Source organism: Haliaeetus albicilla, chromosome 2 (genome assembly GCF_947461875.1).
Source record: "Haliaeetus albicilla chromosome 2, bHalAlb1.1, whole genome shotgun sequence".
Taxonomy (NCBI): domain Eukaryota; kingdom Metazoa; phylum Chordata; class Aves; order Accipitriformes; family Accipitridae; genus Haliaeetus; species Haliaeetus albicilla.
The window spans coordinates 35674622-35696340 of record NC_091484.1 but is presented as its reverse complement, the minus strand read 5'-3'; the positions used below and the strand labels follow the sequence as shown (position 1 = coordinate 35696340).

At 38.4% G+C, this 21719-nt stretch overlaps 1 protein-coding gene across 6 annotated transcripts in view; it reads left to right on the top strand.

Moving 5' to 3' along the window:
* Positions 1–21719, top strand: part of RBMS3 (RNA binding motif single stranded interacting protein 3) — a 733333-nt gene that overhangs the window by 623361 nt on the left and 88253 nt on the right. For all 6 annotated transcript variants that reach the window (XM_069770881.1, XM_069770870.1, XM_069770862.1 and 3 more), the window contains one exon: positions 15797–15903. In XM_069770881.1, the coding sequence (XP_069626982.1) occupies positions 15797–15903 (107 nt within the window). The remainder of the gene's footprint in view (positions 1–15796; positions 15904–21719) is intronic.

The window sequence follows — 21719 nt, the reverse complement described above, 5'->3', positions numbered from 1 at the left end:
GAAGCCCATGCTGGAGCAGGCTCCTGGCAGGACCTGTGGATCTGTGGAGAGAGGAGCCCACGGAGCAGGTTTTCTGGCAGGACTTGTGACCCTGTGGGGGACCCACAGTGGAGCAGTGTGCTCCTGAAGGACTGCACACCGTGGAAAGGACCCATGCTGGAGCAGTTCGTGAAGAACTGCAGCCCGTGGGAATGGCCCACGTTGGAGAAGTTCATGGAGGACTGTCTCCCGTGGGTGGGACCCCACGCTGGAGCAGGGGAAGAGTGTGATGAGCCCTCCCCCGAGGAGGATGAAGCGGCAGAAAATAACGTGTGATGACCGTAAACCCCCATCCCCATCCCCCTGTGCCGCTGGGGCGGGTTGGTGGAGAAATCCGGGAGTGAAGCTGTGCCTGGGAAGAAGGGAGGGGTGGAGGGAAGGTGTTCTGAGATTTGGTTTTATTTCTCATTACCTTACTCTGGTTGATTTGTAATAAATTGAGTTAATTTTCCCCAAACTGATTCTGTTTTGCCCGTGACGGTAATTGGTGAATGATCTCTCCTGTCCTTATCTCAACCTGCAAGCTTTTTGTTATATTTTGTCTCTCCTCTGTCCAGCTGAGGATGGGGGAGTGATAGAACGGCTTTGGTGGGCACCTGGCGTCCAGCCAGGGTCAACCCATCACAATCATCTTTGGCTTTATATGAAGGTCACAGGGACAGGAGCACAACCTATTAGGTGACGTTGCCCTCTAGGGATATAGGAGTGTGAGCTTGGAGTAGCTAAATATTACAGTAAATAATACAGGTTTGAAGCTTTCGATACCTGCACTTTCACTGTTCTGATATTCTGTAGTTGATAACTTTCCACAGATACCTGGCAATGTGCACATATATAGAAATGTATATGTATATATGTCATGTGCAGAGACACAAACATGCACAGAGAAATGTATATATGTATACCCATAATCGCCTCCAGTCCTTATTATCGTTACAAGCTCAATTTTCATGAGCACTGTAGATCGAGTTGTCTTCTGATGAAGCATTTTAGTGAGTAGATGGTGGTGGTGTAAACTTGGACCGGTGAAAGAGATCTACCCTGAAACAGAGTGAAGTGGGAAACGAGGCTGAGAAAATAGGGCACCTAGGCAGAGCAGTTTGAGAAGGGTTATCTTGTGAATAAATATGGCACAAGAAGTCAGGAGATCTGTACTCGTGACTGTGTGACACTGGGCAACTTGCATTATCCCTGTGCTGCAGCTCATCTCTGTGAAACAAAGAAAATACTTCACTACCTACTGGGAGAATGAATTCATAAGCGCTTGTGCGGTGTTTGCAAACAAAGTCTGTGATAAGCACCATAAAAAAAACCCTCATTAAGTATACAAAAAGTGGCAGCAGAAGTTACCTTGAAGGAGCATGACATGACACAGCTTGAGAACTACATAAGCATGCTTATACCCTAATCCTGCAACACTAGTACCTATTGCATAATGTAAATAGGAATAGTTCAGTTAGTATGAGAAGACTCTCCTACAGTGGAATTATAAAGCAGGAATAAGAGATATGGGATTAAACTTAGAATAACTCTGTGTTCATTTTATATGCTATGTAAAAACAGATAGTAAAAGCGAGCTAGTTTGGTCCAAGCTGGCCATTTAAAATAACTATATTTTTCTCCTAGTATTGTAAAGCAAGTCTTCTTGGAGCAAATGTGCAATATCATTCTGGCTTGACACAAAGACACCCTAAAAGCTAGAGCTTTTGCCCAAATGCATTTTCATCTTTGCCTATCCAGGGGCAAAAAAAGTCTGATGTGAACAGGCTGGGCTGAGCCCTGGGTTACCGTGATCACATCCAATGTCACATGTGCTTGTATTTCTGTCCAGGAAATACATTCCGTCCAGGCTAGTTAAAAACCCCGTGCACATACTACGTAGCCGACCAGTAAGTTTCCAGGAAATCTCATATGACTCTGTCCCACTGAATGCACAATTTGATAGATACACATTAATTATGTGGCGCATGTCCAAGTAGTCCAGTTCTCTGGGCACCTCAGGCAGAGGTGTTGACAAATCTTACATTTTTCATCTCCTGCTCCACCAGCAAGTCCGTGCTGGCCTATTCAATGAAGCTGTTTCCACCCTTGGCATGGAGTCTTAGTATCACTGGTTATCTTATCTCCAGTATTAGAAGTTTGTCCATCTCAATCTGCAGTTGAGATTTAGAGTCTGAGGCTCTGTCCACCCTGCTGGTAACAGCCCAAGAAGTGGAACTGTACTGCATAGAAATAACAAATGTGGCTTAATGACAGCATTTTTAACCATTTGTTGTGGCTCCTTTTAGGATCAACAATCAGCTAGAATCCTGATGCTGAATAAAATCTAGGTTTCTGTTATTTCTCTCCTCAACGCTGCTAGTAAAGATATAAATAAACCACTTTCTACCATATTTTAGAGTTACAATCAAGTCTCATAAGGCAGTACAGTATTCTACTGTTGTGTTAATCCTGTAGCATTAATACTGACATCACTCTGTTGTGGTTCATTATCTGGAGATTTTATTTGTGTGCAAATCCTAGCTGAAGTATTTGGAGAATGTTTAAAAATTTGCGTAGTATTCATGCTTTTTTTACTCAGTCTTTATGTTACCCTTCATTTAAACTTCATTGTTCCTCTTTTGACCATCCTCAGGGCTGTGGGATTTTTCTTCCATCTTCTGTACTAGAAAACGTTCTAGAAAAGGTTTTCTCCCTCTCACTTCAGTCTGTCTCTCACCAGGTTGCAAAGTTCAATACTGAGTTGGCCATCTCATGGCAGGAAACAGCCATGAGGTCTCTGCTGCTAGGCCTGCCACATTCCTCAAAGTAAAAAAGTTGTTACCCTTTAATTCTTACTCTACTGTGTTGTCTTCAAGTTATATTAGCAACGTGGAGTAGAATTTGTTCTCTGTGTCTGGGGAAATACTACATTGTAAGCAATAAAGCTGGGAAAAAGAAAGAGAAAAAAAAAAAGGAAACTGAGAGCCAGATTAGCATCTCTGTTAACAGCAGAGTGAAAAATATGATGATGTTTGCAATGGACTCTTATTAAGCTGGTGGAAATTGCAACCCAGAGGTCATACGCTTAGTTACTGGCAGCAGAATGTTGTCACTCCCTGCTGGCTGATTCATGAAATCATTTGCTCTGAAGAAAATTGCTGCTTCACATCAGCTGGAGATGGCTTTTCTCAGGCCAGACTCCGATACTGCTGTTTGGTTGTAATCACGCTTTGAATAGAGTTGCACACAGACTCATCATGCCAGCATGGCTGTGTCCATGTGCCTGTAAACCAAGGGAGGATCCCACCCAAATGGGGACAGAACCTTAAAGAATGGTTGGATTTTGGTGTCAGAGCCTGTTACTGTTTCTCTTAATGTAGTTTATCTGGAAGAGAGGTCCTTGCTTTTTCACCTTTCATGTAGTCATCTCTAATTTTATCTCCTGTGGCACTTAAGTACTGGATCATCTATAGAGTTTTGAGATAAGCCTTTAAACCAACTTTGATAACAGAGCCTTGGTATTTTTGTGTAGAGACTATAGTCTCCTCAGTTTCATTTATGTTTTGATGCCATACAATTACTCTGAGACCATCTACAGTCTTAGTGGATTCCTCATAGTGCAACAGAACAGGTCTTCAGTCTCTGTTTTCAGATAAAACCACAATTTTTATAAGCTTCTGTCATGTTTGCTATAGGCAGTGACATTTAGCCCGTCCATTTGCTTTTTCAGTTACAACGTTTTCTTGCTGCAGTCTCTGTGCTTGTGAAGGCCCCTGTTGTCATCCAGAAATGGAGGAGGACGTGAGCTGCCTTTGTTCTTGTGTGAAGCTAGAACATTTTCAACAGCAATTCAGAAGCATTCCTCTCCCTTCTCTTCCTGTTTTTTTCTTCATTTTCTTAAAGTGTTTTTCTTTGCCTATTCCTATACCTTTTTATTTTTTCACCTGTTCTTCCCTGTTGTGCTTGGCTCACTCCTGTTCTTATTATTCCAGTATTTTTAACTGAAAGAGTAAAGGGTTGATTCTTACTTTGCCAATCTTAGCATTGAAATCATATTTCTTTTGTAATTTTTTTGGACCCATTGCGAAGCAGGATCTAGTATGACCTTCATACAACCGCTGGGATATGTATTACACGGAGTTAAAGATTAGGCTGTCACTCAGTCTCTAATATGTAAGTTTGCTTCCTTGTCTACCCTCAGCTAAGAGCTCTGCAATTCGAAATTTCAGAAGGGTTTAGTGTTATCTATTTAATATTCTAGGGTATTGTCTCAGATGGTAATAAAGGATTTTTAAGACGCAAGGGTTAGAATTTTCCTTATGTCATAGCACATTAGATTTAGTGTTGGTGTCATCAACACATTTTGAAAAGAGCTAAGAATAATGAGTAAGAGCTTCCATTGTCTTGGGAAAAGATGATAATTTCACCTTTTTGTCTTTCCCTTTGGATGAAGTATCATCATAAACAGGTGACTTACTGGAAAATTCCTAGTGAAACCACTGTGCAGTTTTCTGTCATAGAAATCACAGGTACAATTGTGCCTTGAAGGCAGAGACTTACTTTAAGCTGTTGCAAAGCCTTTATGTCCTGGCAGGAGCTCCAGGTGGTGGTATGCTTCAGGGGCTTGCTGCTGCCTTGCCCTTCAGGGAAATAGCAGCCATTGAGCAATTTTTTTTCCAAGGCCTTTTCTTCCTTTCCTGGCACATTCATTGCAATGCCACGTTTGCTCCCTACCTGCAGGTGCTTCGTGAGGGGATCAGCGATGTTCAGTTCAGTAGCACCCAGAAAAGCCTGTCTTGCAGACTCAGGGCTTGGAAGCTGACATAGGGAGCAGCTGAGGCACCGAAATGGAGCTGCAAGGGGTTTTGGTGTGTCCCGTGGGTGCTGCATAGTCAGCGGTCCATGTTCTGAGCTGCTGCTCACCCCTTCCACTGGGGAGAAAAAGGGGTATCAGCGTCCTTATTTAAACGTTGCTTCCGAAGTATTCCCTCCCTCCCTTTGGGCCTTCTTACAGGACAAGATGGTAGAGCATGCAGTGAGGTTTTGTGGTACACAGTAATTATCCTGTCCAAGGTGCTTAGTGTGATTTGGATATTCTCTACCACAGCAAAATGAACTCCTGCCTTTAAGAATCAGTCAGTCACCATCTTGTAAATGCTTTCTGCTGTGTAACCTATAACCGGCTGCAGTTCTGACACAGTTGGGGTCAAATCCACTTTTTAAAGGTGTTCCTGCATTTAAGTGAGGGAGCTGGCAATGCTGTGTCTTAGCTTCTAGCAAACTCGCTCATTTTAAGGCATACACATTATGTCTTTCAGTGAATGCAGAAGAATAAAATGAAAGAAGGGCAATAACAATAAAAAGAACTTCCCCTTCAGCTTTTCCTTCTTTCTCACAGTAGTGGCAAAATTATATTGCTCAGCTATGTTTTAGATTGTAAGTGGTTGGAGTTTTTGCTGCTGCACCCAGTAGTCATTGGAATGTGTGTTAATTAGAACTGATTTAAATAAAAGGATTTTCATTAGGCAGTCTGAGAAAAAAACAATCTGAATATTTCTGAATATTTTTAAACTGTTGAACAGATTGATACCAGGTTAAAAATTGGTTTTGTTTTTTTTTTTCATTTACACAGGAATATTTCATGCATCCACAGTAATCAGTGCTTTTAGGAATATGCTGTTTCAGCTCTGATATCAAGAAGATCATGTTACTGGTTTGACCATGCACAGGGCATCTTTACCCAAACAAAATCTTTTTTTCGTATTGTAAGAATTTTCTACTGCTGCTCTTTAACAGGCTATGAGTAGAGCTGAAAATAATGTTAGAATTATATATATGGCCACTTTTTATTGCAGTGACCATTCACAAAGACACAACAGATATGTCTTTCACCAAAATTGATAAACAAAATTTAGTATATAAACATGTACGTCTGAATTAAATAAGCTAATGGTCATAAATGAAGCATTTTTTCCTTATGCAGTTTAACACTGGGTTGCATAAGCTCTTCTGGACATGAATGGTATACATATGTTCGAGTGTGAGCAGCGAATGCCAAGACTCAACCTTAATTAGTCGAAAATAAATGTCTGTGTACAGCACTTATCATTATGCTGGTGGAAAGAAATCATTGTATTGACAAAAGACATTTGGCCAGGTTTCCTTGTTTATATTGAAAACGTATGTTTGAAAAGAATTTTCTTTTCTCTAGTGTTAGTTCTAGCAGTATCACACAGACAGGGAATGATGTGATGGTAATGTTCTGGTTTATCTAAATAAATACTAAATAAAAAGTAAATAATAAAATTAAATTTAAAATAAATAAATTCAATACTAAATAATAAAGAAATACTTAAACAGCTACCTGAAACAACCTTGTATGAGCAGACCCAGAATTAATTCTTTGTACTGCATAAATTCCAATCATTTTGTCTCTGGACTGTCAGTGCAAGTAAGTTTTTCTTAGTGGGATAATAGCAAAGTTTCTGTGATCAATAATATTAGTTTATGAGAATAGTAAAAATAGATTTTATAGCAGAAGCGCAGAGCTATTGTTTTGAGAAGCAGCTTCAGATAAAAGCTTTGCATTTGCTCTTTTCTCCTGAGACTACTAAAGAGAACACTAAAAAGTAAAATGAGTGACCACAGAAGCAAGTAGGGTCACCCATTACCAGGGATTCATTTTATTTCCATTAGAGAGGAACTAGAAAGCATCTCACACTATTTGTACCTGATTTTCCATTATAAATTACGGTACATGAGATCATTTAAAAATCGCTGAGCCTTTGAGATGAAGCTGACTCTGTTGCTGTTCCTTAATAATTGAACAGTAAGAAATACAAGATCTCCATTTCCATCCAAACAAAATAACTTCTGAGATTATGGGAGAGAGCGAAAAGGTATATGAAGTACAATCTTCCTAAAAGCTCATAGGGCAATCTCAGAGGGGGATTTAAAGAGTGGTTTGGGGTTCACATTTAGAGGGTGAGGTTTTTTCAGTTGCCTTCTACCTGCAGATTGGAGTCCTGGGACCACACTCTCAGCTGGTGTATGTTGGTGTAGGAGCATTGAAGTGGTACACCAGTATGAAGTAAATGCACTAAAGTCAGGGTGCTACTTGTTTAAAAACATGATAGAACTCAGACCTCTCCTCTAGTTCACTGCTGCAACATGTGAACTTTCAGCTTTAATCCTTATCTGGGATGAGGGGCAATGCCATAAGACAGCAGAACCTCACTGTGTGTTTTTTTTCTGAAAACTAGTTCCTGATGACAGGCTAGCTGTCATCTTGACTTTCTTTACATGTTGTTACTAATATGGAGGGACTGCAGCTCTAAGTTTAAAGACCCAGTAAAAGACTAGTATCTGTAATTTTTGAGTGGTGGCACTGAAAAAAAAAAAGTGCTGGGAGAGAAAGCAAAGTTCATGAAAGAGACTCTAGCATAACTGCTGTCGTATTTACTTCCAGTTCAACTCATAGGTTAGAAGCCTGTGCCACAACTCATTGGCAGTATTGAAAGTGTTCTCATCAACTTCACTGGATCTTGGGATCTTGGATTGGGTATTATTCACGTGATCCCTCTCTAGTTCCTTGTCACACATGGCAGAAGCGTGTGCCTATGTGGCAAGTCATGGTCTAGGAATTCACAGTTAAGAACAGTAAAATGTTTTAAAATGCTTTCAGGAATATTTTTTAAGTTTGGCATTTTTTTTCATTTTACTTGGAGGAATCAACTCCTGCCCAAACATGTGTAGTCTAATGAGCCTGTGAAGCAGTGAGCCAATGGCATAAAAATGGTAAAAGCAGCCCCTTTTCTTTCTTTTTTTTTTTAATCATGGAAGTCAGAATTCCAGACAGTAATTAGCATTTGTAAAATCTATACAAAAACATAAAAATTTTTGTTGTTGTTGTTCTTTGAAAACTGTTCACACTTGTCAGCTGTTGTCGATGGGGAGAAAATCTTGATAGGGGACCACTGCATTATAGTATCTTTATTCTACTAATTACTTGCATAGTTTCCAGAAGAGCTAAGTAGGCTCTTCTTTCTTCAGTGTCTTGCTTAGTTACTCTGGCATGAGAGAAATACAGGGAAGCTGTGGCACGTAAGTTCCACACAAGAATTCTTCAAACATAGAAATGTGGGTTGGTTTCTTAAGCATTCACTTTTTAACAGTGCTGACTGAGCAAGTGCGAAGCTTTGCTTATTTAACAAAAAAAAAAAAAAAGCCATTTTATATCTAGTTGTTTCAATATTTATTTATTATCTATGTCACAGATAACATGTGAATTGCTTTCAATGACTTGTAACCAATACTCTTCTTCAAAATATGATACTGTCTCATTTTTTGGTACGTGGCTTTTCCAGTGAGGCAGGAATCCAAGGCAGTCTATCAGGGTGTTTTTTGGAGGAGGTATTAACCCAGCCTAATTCTATGTTTTGTAATTAGAACTGGCACATTAAAACAATGTGCCCCAAATTTCAGTTGGTTATGGGTCCTGTCCGAAAGTCATGGAAAACACAGGTCTAAGCATAGGTGCGTGAAATTATTTCTGCAAACTGATGTGCATACTTAGTTGGTTTGGTTGCACAGTCATTCGATAAAAGGAGCTCCTCTTTTGCTGTAAAGGCTCTTGGAGAAATTTTAAAAGTGCAAAACAAATCACTCCTCAAAGACGCCACTTCCTTTTCATCCAGTAGTTAAAGTTTGTGAAGAGCTGTCATAGCACTGGGTGCGAAGGATGAACTGCAGCTGATCATTTTCAGCATTACACTGGGGACCTCCAATAGGGCAGAACTTTGCTGTATCATCAAGTTTAGGAAGCTGCTTTCTCTGGCAAAATTCACAGGCCTGACTCTGCAGTTACCTCAAACTTATATTTGGCTTCAGTAGAGTAGCTTTGGATTCACTGACAATCTCTCTCTAACTTCTGTGAGCTCTGATTCAAGCCTTTTGTTTAAAATAAAGGCAGAATCCAACTTTAAAGTGCAGGGTATTATTTAATTAGTTATTAGTTAATACAGTTGATTAATGAACTCCTTAATTCTGTCCTGGATTTGCTCCTCATCTATTCGTGCTCTCCAGTTGAGACCAGCACTAGACTTGGTTGAGAAATGGAGTTTGTTAAAATAAAAATACACCATCGTATTACAACATTTCAGCATTGTTTTAATACTGCATTTCAGCTTTGCTATTTGGATTGATTTTATTTGAGTTTCAATACCATATTGAAGCATCTGTTTCTATATGTTATCTCCATAAAATAATGTATCGAGTTATAACAGTTTCTCCCTATCAGCAACATTGGAATGGAGCATTTTAATAGGCCTGAATCAGGCACTCTCAATCTGCTCTTCTGTTGAAAATTTAAAAATGAAAATAGTTATTTAAACAGAAACAAACTGTAAAATGAATGTTGCTGCTCTAACAAATCTTTATGGGGGCTTCTGGAACAATATGTTTAAGTATAACTGTTCTATGTAGTAGCTGGGGTGTTTGCATCAACTGCACCAAGATCTGGACTACAGTTCAGAGTTGGCATGCTGTTTCTCCAATGTGTGCATACAATTAGCTGTTCTACCTGCTCCAAGTAATTTCTGTTTCACAGAATAGAAACACTAACTTTATGCTTGACACACTATTTCTCCTCTGGGATTTGTTTTCCTTTTCTAATATATTCTTGCTCTTTAGAAATAATTATTATACAAAAAGATGAAAGGATTGCTTCCCATTTCTTAAGACAAAGAGGTGAACTAGAGATAATTACTTAAGCTATAATACAGTTTATCAAAAGAAAATAACTTTTTTTTTTTTCTTCCTAGCCAAACAGATGTTTGCTTTTTAATTGTTGCTTTGGGGTACTTTTCTGTTGTGTAAAGCTGTTTCCCCAATTTCTATAATTATACTGTGAAAGTGGTATGTTGTAGAAACTAAAATGCAATGTTAACTCATTGTTTTGCTTTCATAATCAGCTGTACAAGTCCACTGAATACCATGTAGTTAAATTTAACTGTAAACCTATTGGGCAAATATGCTGCATATTGCTTGACCTGTGTAAAAGCAGTGGCTCTTGCAAAACCACTGAGCAGCAAGGAATCATATGAACATGTAATAATGTGCTTTCATTATACTTCTATGCATATACGTTAGAGTCTGTCCTGTGACATCACATCCAGTATCATGGGCTTCTGGGAAAAAAGCTATTACTCTGTCCTTCAACAAGTCAAGCACTCCGTGTGGGATAGGACGATGCGTTTATTTGCTTCATTACTTACGGTTTCCTTACTCAGCTAATGCTTTGTCGTTACATGTCCTTTTGTCCTTTCGTGTCACGTACCATCTTTTGTAATTCTTCATCTTCATTTTCCAAGAGCAGAATAGCTATGGCTGTGTTTTCTAATCTTCCTTGGAGTTTGAGTTTTGTTTATTTATGACTTTGGGATGAATAAGTACTATGTGACAGAATTTTCCCAGAAGGCAGTGGACGCACTAGAGCAGAGAGTTGCTCTGTTGATGGCGTTCTGAAACTTTTACCATTTTAAAGCTTATAACAGCAAAATTCATTTTGTAAATAAACTCTGTGGGTTCTGTAAAGACTTTAGTCCTGCTGGGTACATCCATCTGAGCCCAGGTATAGAATCAGAACTTTAACTTGCTCTGTCCTGCCTTGCTTCTAGAGCTTTTGTGTCTCTCATGTCTCCCTCTGAAATACTGTATGAGTAAACAGGTCTGCTTACAAAGTGGCTTTGATGTTACTGTAGGATGAAGTTTTTCTTAAAGACTAAAAATGATTGATCTGTGGCAGAAAAAAGGGGTTGGTTCTTGCATGGGTGTTTCAATCAGATATTCTGTGTGATTTGTACATGAAAATGTTATCAAAATACTTAAAATTTGGAAGGGAGTTAAGAAGAAAATTAGTTATCAAAGCTTGATCGGTTTGGATGCTTGGCGTAATTGTGAACTCAGTTGTTGCTCTGCTCCATTTTTTATTGTAGAGGATGATTTGCCAAGCCTGAAAAATAAATTAATCCAACTTTCTCATAAAAACATACTTTGAAAAAGATCGTTGACTGTGCACTGACCGTTCATTGATATACCAATGACTTTCTCAGCATTTTTCTTCACATTAACAAAATGATGGTGTTTAAAGACTCATGAATGTTCACAATGCACTTGTTGCTAGGCTGTCTGCTGAAAATGTTATTTTCATTTTTGCAAGAGATGAGAAGAAGAGATTAAACTCTTCCTGACATGCTGAAAAATATTCTGTCTTCAAAAATATTCATAGTGAAAGCAGTTCAAATACATAAATATGTTCTTGTTATTACCTTTTTATATGTGTAATTCTTGCCATTGCTGGACAGACGATGCTAATATGACTGAATCCAAAGTTGTGGAGAACAAGCTTTTCTCAGTAACTCTTCAGATAGAAAAAGTTTCAGAGCACCTGAAATAATGAAAAAGATTGACTGAATGCAAATGACAGCTTTCATCTTCCTTTATGAAGCACATGCTTATGAATATATACATTTTTGCATATGTAGAAGCTCAAGTGTATCTGCCTTTCGATGAATGAAAGAATAAGGAAATTATATATTCAGAACTAGTTACAAGTTTGCTTTTTTTTGTTGAATTCTCCAATTTAATTGAAGTTGCTTTCCTGAGATGGAACATTTCTAAGAAGCTGCCAGATTCGAGAAGGGGGCACTGTTATCCACATCTCCTTACATCTAAAGGTTTTGTTCTATTTTAAATACCAGTGTTGCTTTTGGTGATATTAACAGCCTTTTGGCAGTTCAGTGCTGTCTGTCTGCACAGTCTGTCCATCTAAAGTAGCGGAGCATGAGAAGCTGATCTCCTAAGGGAACTCCAACAATATCGACAGGCTTGATTGACATAAAACCAGTCTCTCTCTTTCACCTCTGCTGAACTCTTAGAGTAAATTCAGGGTCTGATTGAAGAGAGATAGGGCTTTAGCCATTGACTTCCATGGGAACAGAATTTGAACACTAGCAGCTACTGCCCTCTCCTAAAGCAGCCCTGAATATCTTGGCAAATGCTGTTTAGAAGCACTATCAATTTGATCCCACTTCCTTCTCAGGACTGAAAGCCAAGTTCAGGGCTATTTATGTCTTATTAAATAGAACAGGCTTTGGATGGGAACTACAGCAAGCATTTAAATCTTCTCCTTGAAAAATGGGTTACGGCTTAATGAACCTTGTTCAGGTTAAAGCTGTTATTTATTCTTGATATTTGTATTTGTTACTGTCAGGTAGAAGTCAAAGAAAGAGCAGTGCCTTCTATCTTGAAGAGTTTATCAGGATGAGATAGCCTGAAATTTGTCTCAAGTGAATCAATTCTCACTTTTATGACAGGAAAATACCAACAGTAGATTTTCCAGATATGCTACAAAATACCACACATGCTCAAAACTTTGAGGATGTCAAGAACCATACAAAAAGATGTGCTTATCAGTTCAAAATATGAACATCTACAGATATCCAAATTACATTTTCTATCAAGTCAGCAGTACAAAAGGTGAGAGAAGAGGCAGGGACACAGGCATTTATTTTCAGTCAGTGTGTTCATATAGAGGAAAAGGAGAAAAGTAAAACTTCAGTCCATAAATTGAAGAGTGTCTGCCTGGAATGGAAGAAAGCAAAAGCAGAAAAAGTTTAAAAGATTTCCCTTTTTCCTTCCTCCCCTTCTGAAGTATTTGGGGGTAAAATATCCCACTTCTGCTGCAATCCTTTGGTATTATTCACATAATGTTGATATTGTTTGAATATCAACATATTGTTTGAATATGTTCCTAAATATTTTCTTTTTTAATTGATAACCGTGGTACCTAATTGTGATTTTTTTTTTCTTGTCTGAAGTAAATTCATTATTTTTAAAGCACTTCTGACATTTCATGAAACCATTAAAAAAGAATTCTACTTAGAAATAGTTTTGCTGATACAGTGGAATAGATTATACTCTTTCCGGTATCTTCTGTTGTTATGTATTTGATTAGTAAGAATGATGGTAGTAATGTCAAATATTCCTGTGCATCTGATCTTGCAAAGCCTAAAGAACCTTTCTTACAAGGGATTTCAAGAGAGCTGAAGTAAACTTGAACTTAGAGCAACATGTTTGAACCTCTAAGACTCTGTTACACTCTACCTTATGGCCTGAAAGAAGAGAGATTATTAATTTGATTTCTTCATATTTTGAGGTTGGTTACTATAGTTGTTTTGAGGTGTAAACTGTTAAGACCTACACCATTTCAGAGCTAATAAGATAATTTTCTGTCTTGCTGGATGTAATATGCTACATGCCTGTGTTGTTTAAAAAAAACCAAAAACCCAACAAACCAAAACAACAACCCCAGACAATCTTATTTGGATTCTGTCTTCCTGTCAGAACATTTTCTTTTGATCTTTTATGTTAATGTTGATTGACACAGGTTGACCTTTTTCCCCAGAACTCTCCTCAGTTTGCAGTAGAGGAATATAACCTCCTGTGCAGAAACTTGCCTGTGAAGGGCATGGTACCGTTGTCCTTTTCCATCTTCTTCCCTACCTCCTGAAAAGTCTGTACAATGTTTTTCATGTGTTTTCTAGATAGGAGGGTAAAGTTGTTTGGCAGTTCTGTTCAATCTCAGTAAACTTTAGGAAGCCCCAACAAATAAGTGGTTGTCAGATGGTAATGCTGAATATTGGGAGTTCCAGAGATGGCAACAGCTTCCTATTTGTGGTTGGCTAATATATAGAGAGTGTATGTAGTAAACCATATGATTTCCTAGCTTGCTCAACCACATCATGGTATATGGGCTAATACCATATGTGTACATTAGCAGATGACCATGGCATGTGTAAATATCCAACGTGCATATTGTTTTTACATGCTCCTCCTAATGGTATCATATGTGGCTTGATAGTTGTTCAGTGCTTAAAACAAAAAGCTTTTGAAGCTTCAGATGTGATGTTTAATAGGTCTTTTTCTAATGCTGGCTTAGCACCTGCTCCTCCCTCACAGTCACATCAAAGTGAATTGTAAGCAACCACCCTGAAATCATGCAGCATCGCGCTGTGGAGTAAAACTGGTGAAAGTGCAGGGCAATCAGCCCTGTAAAATCTCTCCATCTGCAGAAAGAATCTCCATAGCCACCTGGATGCTTTTAAACCTTCATTATTTAAAATTTAAAATGGTTGGCTGAGCATTGCTTCTACCAAAATCTGATACAATAATCGAAGTCAGAGGTAGGGAAGGACCTCTGGGGTCACACAGTCGAGCTTTCTGCCAATAATGGATTGTTCCCTGCAGTTCAGTTTCTAGTGACCTTGGAAATTACTAGCCTGGTAAAATGGTAATGAAAAAACAAAGCTGTTCAAGCTTCAGAAGTAGCCAAAGTGATGCTGTCCCAGGGACAAACTGCGTTTTTGAAGTGAGATTCTCTATGTGCATTGCTCCTTGGTTGCAGTTTTCAAGTGGTCACAGTTTTAATCCAAACTTTCTGACCCATTTTGAGCTGGCTGTAACTAAGAGGTTGGGAGAGGTGAGCTTTTTTAATATTATATGCCCTTATTTCATCCTTTAACAAAATCATGATTTTTATTACAAATAAATAAGCCAGCAACTTGACTAACCCCCCTACCGCAACATTTCCTTCATGTCCCTGCACTTTTATTCTTTCAACATTTCTAGCCTCCCAGAAACAGGAAATGAGGAGGAAAAAACAGATTTCTTGCTTTTTTTTCCATCAAAAGCCCTGGTTAATTAATTAGAGCTTCTACTTCTCATGCCCGGGAACCCAAAAATTCCTGAAGAGATTGAGATATGACATATCATTTTTAGATTTCTTTCAAGCAAACCAATATTGGTTTACTTCTCTGTTGATGCAGGCAATAAAAGACAATCCTGACATACACCTAATGGAGTGGGTAGAATCTGGCCCCTCTTTTAAGTAGGAGGCAGCAAAGGCAAGCTCCCACCGGCAAGCTAATTACAGTTTTGGCTGAGAAATATTTAGGAGGCTGGGTAGATGGGAAAAGATCCCAAGACACAAAGTTCCCTTCCTGTTGTACCCATTTGATGTGTGGTAATTTCTTCACTAGGGGGCCCTATTGTGAGCTGCCTTTTGGGGTCTGCAGCTCTGTGAATATCCTTTCTTCCCAGGGCTCCAGCCCCCCTGACTATTGTATTCGCACACACCAGATCTCAGTTGGAGAGGAAAGGGGTTTTCTCAGCTGCCAACTTGCTTAAAAGAGGAGTTAAGAGGAAAAGAAAGCTAATTGGACTGTGCTTGGCAAAAGTCTCTATTTTAGTCTGTTTATTCGGATTTTTAAAGGATTGGGTGCCGAGAAACATAGAAATAGTGAGAACGCTTACTCCTTAAACATATTCTTGCAAAGTTTTTACAATAAAAACAGAAAGCTGCTTTAGTAAAGCAGTGTTTATCCTTGCACTAATGCTGGTCATGAATACGTGTCTAACTTAGCTGGAACTAATGCCTGACTCTACTATTCCACTACAGCAACTTAACATTCTGCGTAGGCTGATTATTTTTTCAACAATATTTGCTAAATTCTTTTAAGGGCTGCCAGTATATATTTTTTGAAGCTTAGTTAATAAGAACAGCTGCCAGTGGAGTCAAGGCTAAAAGAGGCAAAAAATATCTGCAGAAGGCAAGATTTTACTTCAAAAGATCAGTATGACAAAGCACTACTGTTGCTGGTATAATCACTTTCTTGGGGGGGGATGCTAATATAGACTGGGTTTCTTGTCTTCACAGCCCCCACTGAGCCTTTGCTGTGCAAATTTGCTGATGGAGGGCAAAAGAAGCGCCAGAATCAAAGCAAATACACACAGAATGGAAGGCCGTGGCCCAGAGAAGGAGAGGTAAGTGCCACGCGGCAATTATTTTCCTGGGGTTTGGCAGGAGTCAGCTGCAGACCTGGAGGTCTACCTTTCAGGGCTATGAAGAAATCAGACTGCTCACAAAATACAATAGTTTCACACAGAAAAAGATATATAAGCAGGGGGGAGAGGAAGGCTTATAGTAACATATGGAGTGTAAAGTTAGAGGAAAAGAGAATTTCAGAGCTTGGTGTGGAACTGTGCGCAGCCTTGTCACACCGCAAGTGCTCTGTCCGCAGCCAGACCTGAGCCCAGTATTCTCTTACTGGTGTTTCATAAGCATCCATGGTGTAACTTTTATAAACCCCAAATCAATTTACACTTAAGCAACTCAACAATGTTGTTTCCTCCATACAGTTCCTGGTGATAAAACATTATCAGGGAATAGGCGGGTTGTTACAAAAGGGGAGAGTTTGCACATGCAAATGTATGGTCCATGTAAAAGTTCTCCAAAAGCTTGTCTGAGCTGGGCTCTTCATTCTGTCCAACACAAAACAGTTTACAGTAGCCTCAGCTCCATCATGTGTACAAAGTTTAAAAAAAAAAAAAAAATCTAACGGTAGCTTTCTGCTCTGCTGCAAATAGTCTGTTACTGGAGTTTCCTTTCTGTGTATTTGTACATGAAGTGACTCCAAATGTGGGTGAAATAAGAAAGGAATTTATTGGACTCTTCAAGAGTTTGTTTACTCTTCTTGAATGTTATTGTAGGATAAAGATACTTGAATAAATGAGGTAGATCTAGCCATAGTACCTTCTTATGCATGATTATAGCTATGAAGGCTGAAGGACTTACAAGTATTTCTATCCTAAACACCTATTCTTTGTGTTTATGATTTAGACTTCAAGGAAAAAAAAAAGTATGTTGTTCAATTGTGACCTAAGAGAATAGAAGTTGGTGGGGTTTTTTTCTTTTGGTGGGTTTTTTGGTGGTTTTTGCTATATTTACTTCAATTTTACAAAGCAAAAAACCCCAAGAAAACTATTTGGTATTTCTAAATTATGTGTTTCTAGAGGGCGTCTGCTTTTTTGTAACTACTTGATTTTGCTAGCTGATACTTTTCAGACCATTAGGTTATGACATATATACTCCAGCACGATTGGTGAGCTCCTAAAACAAACAGAAAGGCCTCTTGAAAGCATAGAAATTTCTCCCTCCAGCAAGGTGGTTATTGTACATTGTTCTAACAGCAATGCTCTAAAATATTTTTAGCTTTGTGGGCTGAAAGTGCCAGTGTGGCAGCCACATTTGCTACAAGAGATTGCAGAAGTCTCCAAAGGTTCATTGCAGTCTCTTATGTCATATTTCTAAAAAAAATGGAGACATCTTCTTAGGAGCCATTATGGTTTGTCATGTTAAGGATCTATTGAGGAACAAGTGCTCAAGAAGTACTTCAAGTGGTATACTCAGGTCATCATATATAGAGCTTGAAAAACAAAGGTCTATATACAGGAGACAATAACAAACCCTCAATAAGGTCAACAATCCATATATTAAAGACTTCTAAATCCATGTTTAAATAGTAAATGCCATCATAGCTATTATCTCCACTGTTCTATACTTCCTTCAGTTCAAATCAATAAACAAGAGAATATAAAGTTAAAGCCAACAAGCCACCATTATGCCTATGGCCTCAGGGCATCAGCTTATTACATCGGACATCGTTCATTTGCTGCTGGTGGAGTGGCTTACATTAAGCACAGTGATATCCCTGTGACCTAGAGGCAGGGTGTGGTTGGTATGTTTAGAGTATGAACATTTAAAAACTAGTTTTCAGTGCTGAGAGACATCATTCCTTATTGTTGTTCACAGTCAGCTACTGAGCTGTTGTCATGGTATAATCTACAAATGTGGAAAGATTGTAAAGATACAAACTCAGAAATATTTCAGGCTAGGAATGTGCTCCGTTCTCTTAGATTTGCTTAGATTTTCTCTGTTTACTAATGTCTGGTTAATACCTTGCTGCACATCAGATATTTACTACTCAAGGCATCAAAGACAAGAATTCATGTTCTCTTTTAGGGTCACTCATTTATTGGATTTCTTCCCCACTGTTGTTAATTTTCTTCTTTCCAGTGTAAAATCCTTCTGTATAATTACTCTTATATTTTATATGCAATAGGGTTTTTCTAACTCTTTGTCCTTTAATGATCTTACTTTAAGCATGATGTACCATTCAGTTGTTCTCTGTGTAGCAGCACTCGGGTAACCTTCCTGCAATTACTCCTGTCAGCTTTAATTTATTTAAAAAAGAACAGGCAGTGAGTAGTGAGAAATAATTGATATATGACAAGTGTCACAGTTCTGATTACAAATGGGATCTGGAAATATTCCCCACACCTCTGCTTTTTCTTGGTTTCTTCCCCAAAGAAAAGCATTAAAATAGTGTCCAAGAGATTACTCCCTCAGCATTTCCACTCTGAACAAGTCCTGGGGTATATAGACCAAGATGTATTTGGCTATTGTTCAGATAAGCCTCTGCATTCTTGAATACTTGCATGAAGCGTATTTCTAAAACTTCTGAGGTTTAACCAGCATTAACACTGAGCGTGCGTGAGGATTATTGCTCGGAAGGGCAGACCCCAGACAAGTGGCACCCACAGTTCTGTCACTGGCCTCAAATTTGAGCATGCAAAGTAAAGACAGACAGCTGTGCCCAATACTCTGCTGTAGGGGGGGAAATGGCAGGAGACTTAGTGGGGAGGAGCAGGTTTTCCCTCTCTGGCCATGCTGTTCTCGGGGGTCTTGCTCTCTTTTATGGAGACCTTCTGTGGAATTTTATAAGAGAGGATTACTTTTTTCAGTAAAGTTTTCAGGCCATACTGCAGAATGTAATAGAAGATCATATTCCTTTCATACATTTTTGTAGATTGCTTCATAACCATACAGAAATACTTTAGTTGGCTGTTAAATTGGCTTACCTTTTTAAGTAAAGTCTTTAGGAGTACACTGAATTTCTCTAGGACTTTTCAGAGGGGTTTTTTGGTACTTGTTTACTTGGCCAGTTGCAACCAGGGAAGAATGCCTGACCTTGAATAGCACTTTCTAGTCCTTACCCTTCCACTCTTGTTTGAAGCCTCAGGAAATTCTCAGCAGATTTACCGAGGCATTTGACTGAGGATTTGCAATGGCTGACCAGTTCTGGACTAAGGAGCCAAGAGCTTAGATTACTGATGGCTTTATAAAAGGCTGTCAGATTAGGCATCTAGCATACAGGTGCAATAAATGTACAGTGAAACTTGCAAATGTTGGAAATATTTGCAGTGAAATTCTGACCTAATAACTGAGACAATTTCTGCACAAAGTTAAATTATTTTTTTTCCCCGCTAGTTTTTCCTGAGTCACACTGGTTTAATTCAGCACTCTGTTTTGAAACTTCCCCTGACAAGATCGTGCTGAGATGGTGATAGAAGGTAATCATATTCAAATTCTGTCTGTAAAATAGTTGATTTAATTTACCTCTAAATTGCAATTGACAAGTCTAGAGGTGGACATATCTCCAAAAAAAAATTTTATTAGCTGAAAATGCGTCCAGGGAATCAAGAGTACAAATTGAGATCAGACTGGATTAAAAACTGCAACTTAAATTTTACAACATAATCTTTTATTTCAGATTTACTGAAAGTTTGTTTTGGTTATTCAGAATCTTATCAAAATCTTTTGATAAGAGTATTTAAGAGAGGCTTTATTTAAAATTTATCTGGTAGAAAGGGAGAAATCTTCCATAAACTAAGAACAAATGAGATGCTTTGCATCAGCCCAAAGTTTATTACTGTTTACATTCTTCTAGAAGGAACAGTTCTAGAAATGGTAGCCTTTCTATATCTGGTCAGGCCAAAGTGATTAAGTATTTTTTTACAGTCACAATATTTTGAAACCTTTGATACTTCATTTGCAAGTTTCTGAAAAATTTAGACCATTTACATATTTGTGTTGTCTTTCTTGCAAGAGACTATCACTATTACAGTATTGGTGCATATATCAGAAGAGCGACATGCACCATTGAATGCAACCCCCTTGTCATTGAATTTGATCTCATGTCTATAATGATACTTAATAATTGCCACCAATAATTCTTCTATTGATTGCTTTCTTGCTTCTGTAATCTGGGTTACATTTTTGTTTCTAAATAGCCAAGAGGTTAACCTCTATTTCCTCCCCCTGCCCCTCTTCCTTCTTTCCCCTTTTCTCCTTTGTTTTCTTTCAAGATCAGTTGCTGAAATGTCTAAAGAATTAAACATGTTTTTAATTCTTTCTTAAAAAAATAAGATGACCTAGTAGTTTGGGAATGTTACTTTTGTTAACAGTTTCTCTTTTTATCTGCTACTCATTACAATTTTGTCTAATGCAAACAGTAATTTAGAGAGAAAAACATACAATAGGTAATTTGAGAGACTTCCTGATTTTTTTGTAAAGTCAGTACCAGTGAAGGGCTGAAGCAATTGATCCTGGTGACAGTTGTCCCTTCTTTACCAGCAGCAGGCATTTAGAAATGATTAGTAAATCTGTGCCAGGCCCATTTATAACTCAGACATAGATTTCTTTTTATGCTTCCAAGGAGATAGGTACAACTTAGTTGTGTTCCATAATCCTCAGTGTCTAGGCCTGATGTATTTTATACCTAGACAAATAATTTTTTCTTTTCTGTGGGAGACAATTTACAGGCCTGTTCAGATATTCAGTAGTACCCTCATATGCAAACCATGCACAAAGACATTTACTATATATTTAGCATGCGTGTAAGTTAGACATTGGTCAGTATTTTGCATGCTTATTTTCAGCAAAAGCTTAGTTTAGCAAAGAGAGGAATTGAACCTGAAGAGGACCCTACACAGAGGGAGAAAGTAGAAGGGCAGAAGGTAACTGGCAAATAAGTGAAAAGATACAGAGCAATGAGTTAAAAATTCTTCATGACACCAGATGCTGTCATTTTGGGCAACATTTTGAGAAGGTGTCCAAGTGGCACAAATACCAAAGAACAGTTTAAATGGTTGGATTTTGAGCTTGTAAAGCACATAGAAATATTTTAAAATAATGACCTATATGAAATCACTGTCCCTGAAATCAGGATTTTAAAAGGGACTGGTTTTACTCATAATAAGAGCCTTGGTTTGGTTAAAGTAGAATCAGGACTGTACCTGCTTTCTGAGATTAGTTTTCTTAGTTTTCATTTTGGCTTTCGATTTCCTTCCACAGTGAAAAATGTCATGCCATTTGCTCCAGAGGTTTTCTTGCAGTTGGGTTTTCCTCCAAATTCTGCTGCTATGACAGTGTTTTCTTATGCAGAATAAACAGATATTGGAGACAGGGGAAAAGGACATATGGTTGATGGTTGGACTCAATGATCTTGACAGTCTTTTCCAACCTAAATGATTCCATGATTCTGTGATCTTTTTCTGCGTTCTGCTGTATCCCCGACATATTTTGTGGGCTGTGATTTTCAGTAGTGCTGCAAGCCGTCCCTGGAAGTCATTGCAACTCACTGTAACGCACACATCTAGTGTGCAGATGTGACTGTAATCCACAGCTGATTTAACACTGGATCAGACTGATGGCAAAATGGGTGTGCCAGATCCCCGAAAGCAGATGGTTCGTAGACCTGAAGATGGCAAGGTTAAATATATGAGTTGGCTGTGGAAACAGAATAATTATATTTTATTATATATGTCTCTGTGAGGAGGATATTATGCTCTCTTTTTTTTTCTTTTTAACTTTTGTAAACTTCAGCACTTATCTTTTAACTCATCAGATAAATTGAAGTGGGAACAAAGTGACTCGACCCCAAGAACAGAAGCTGTGT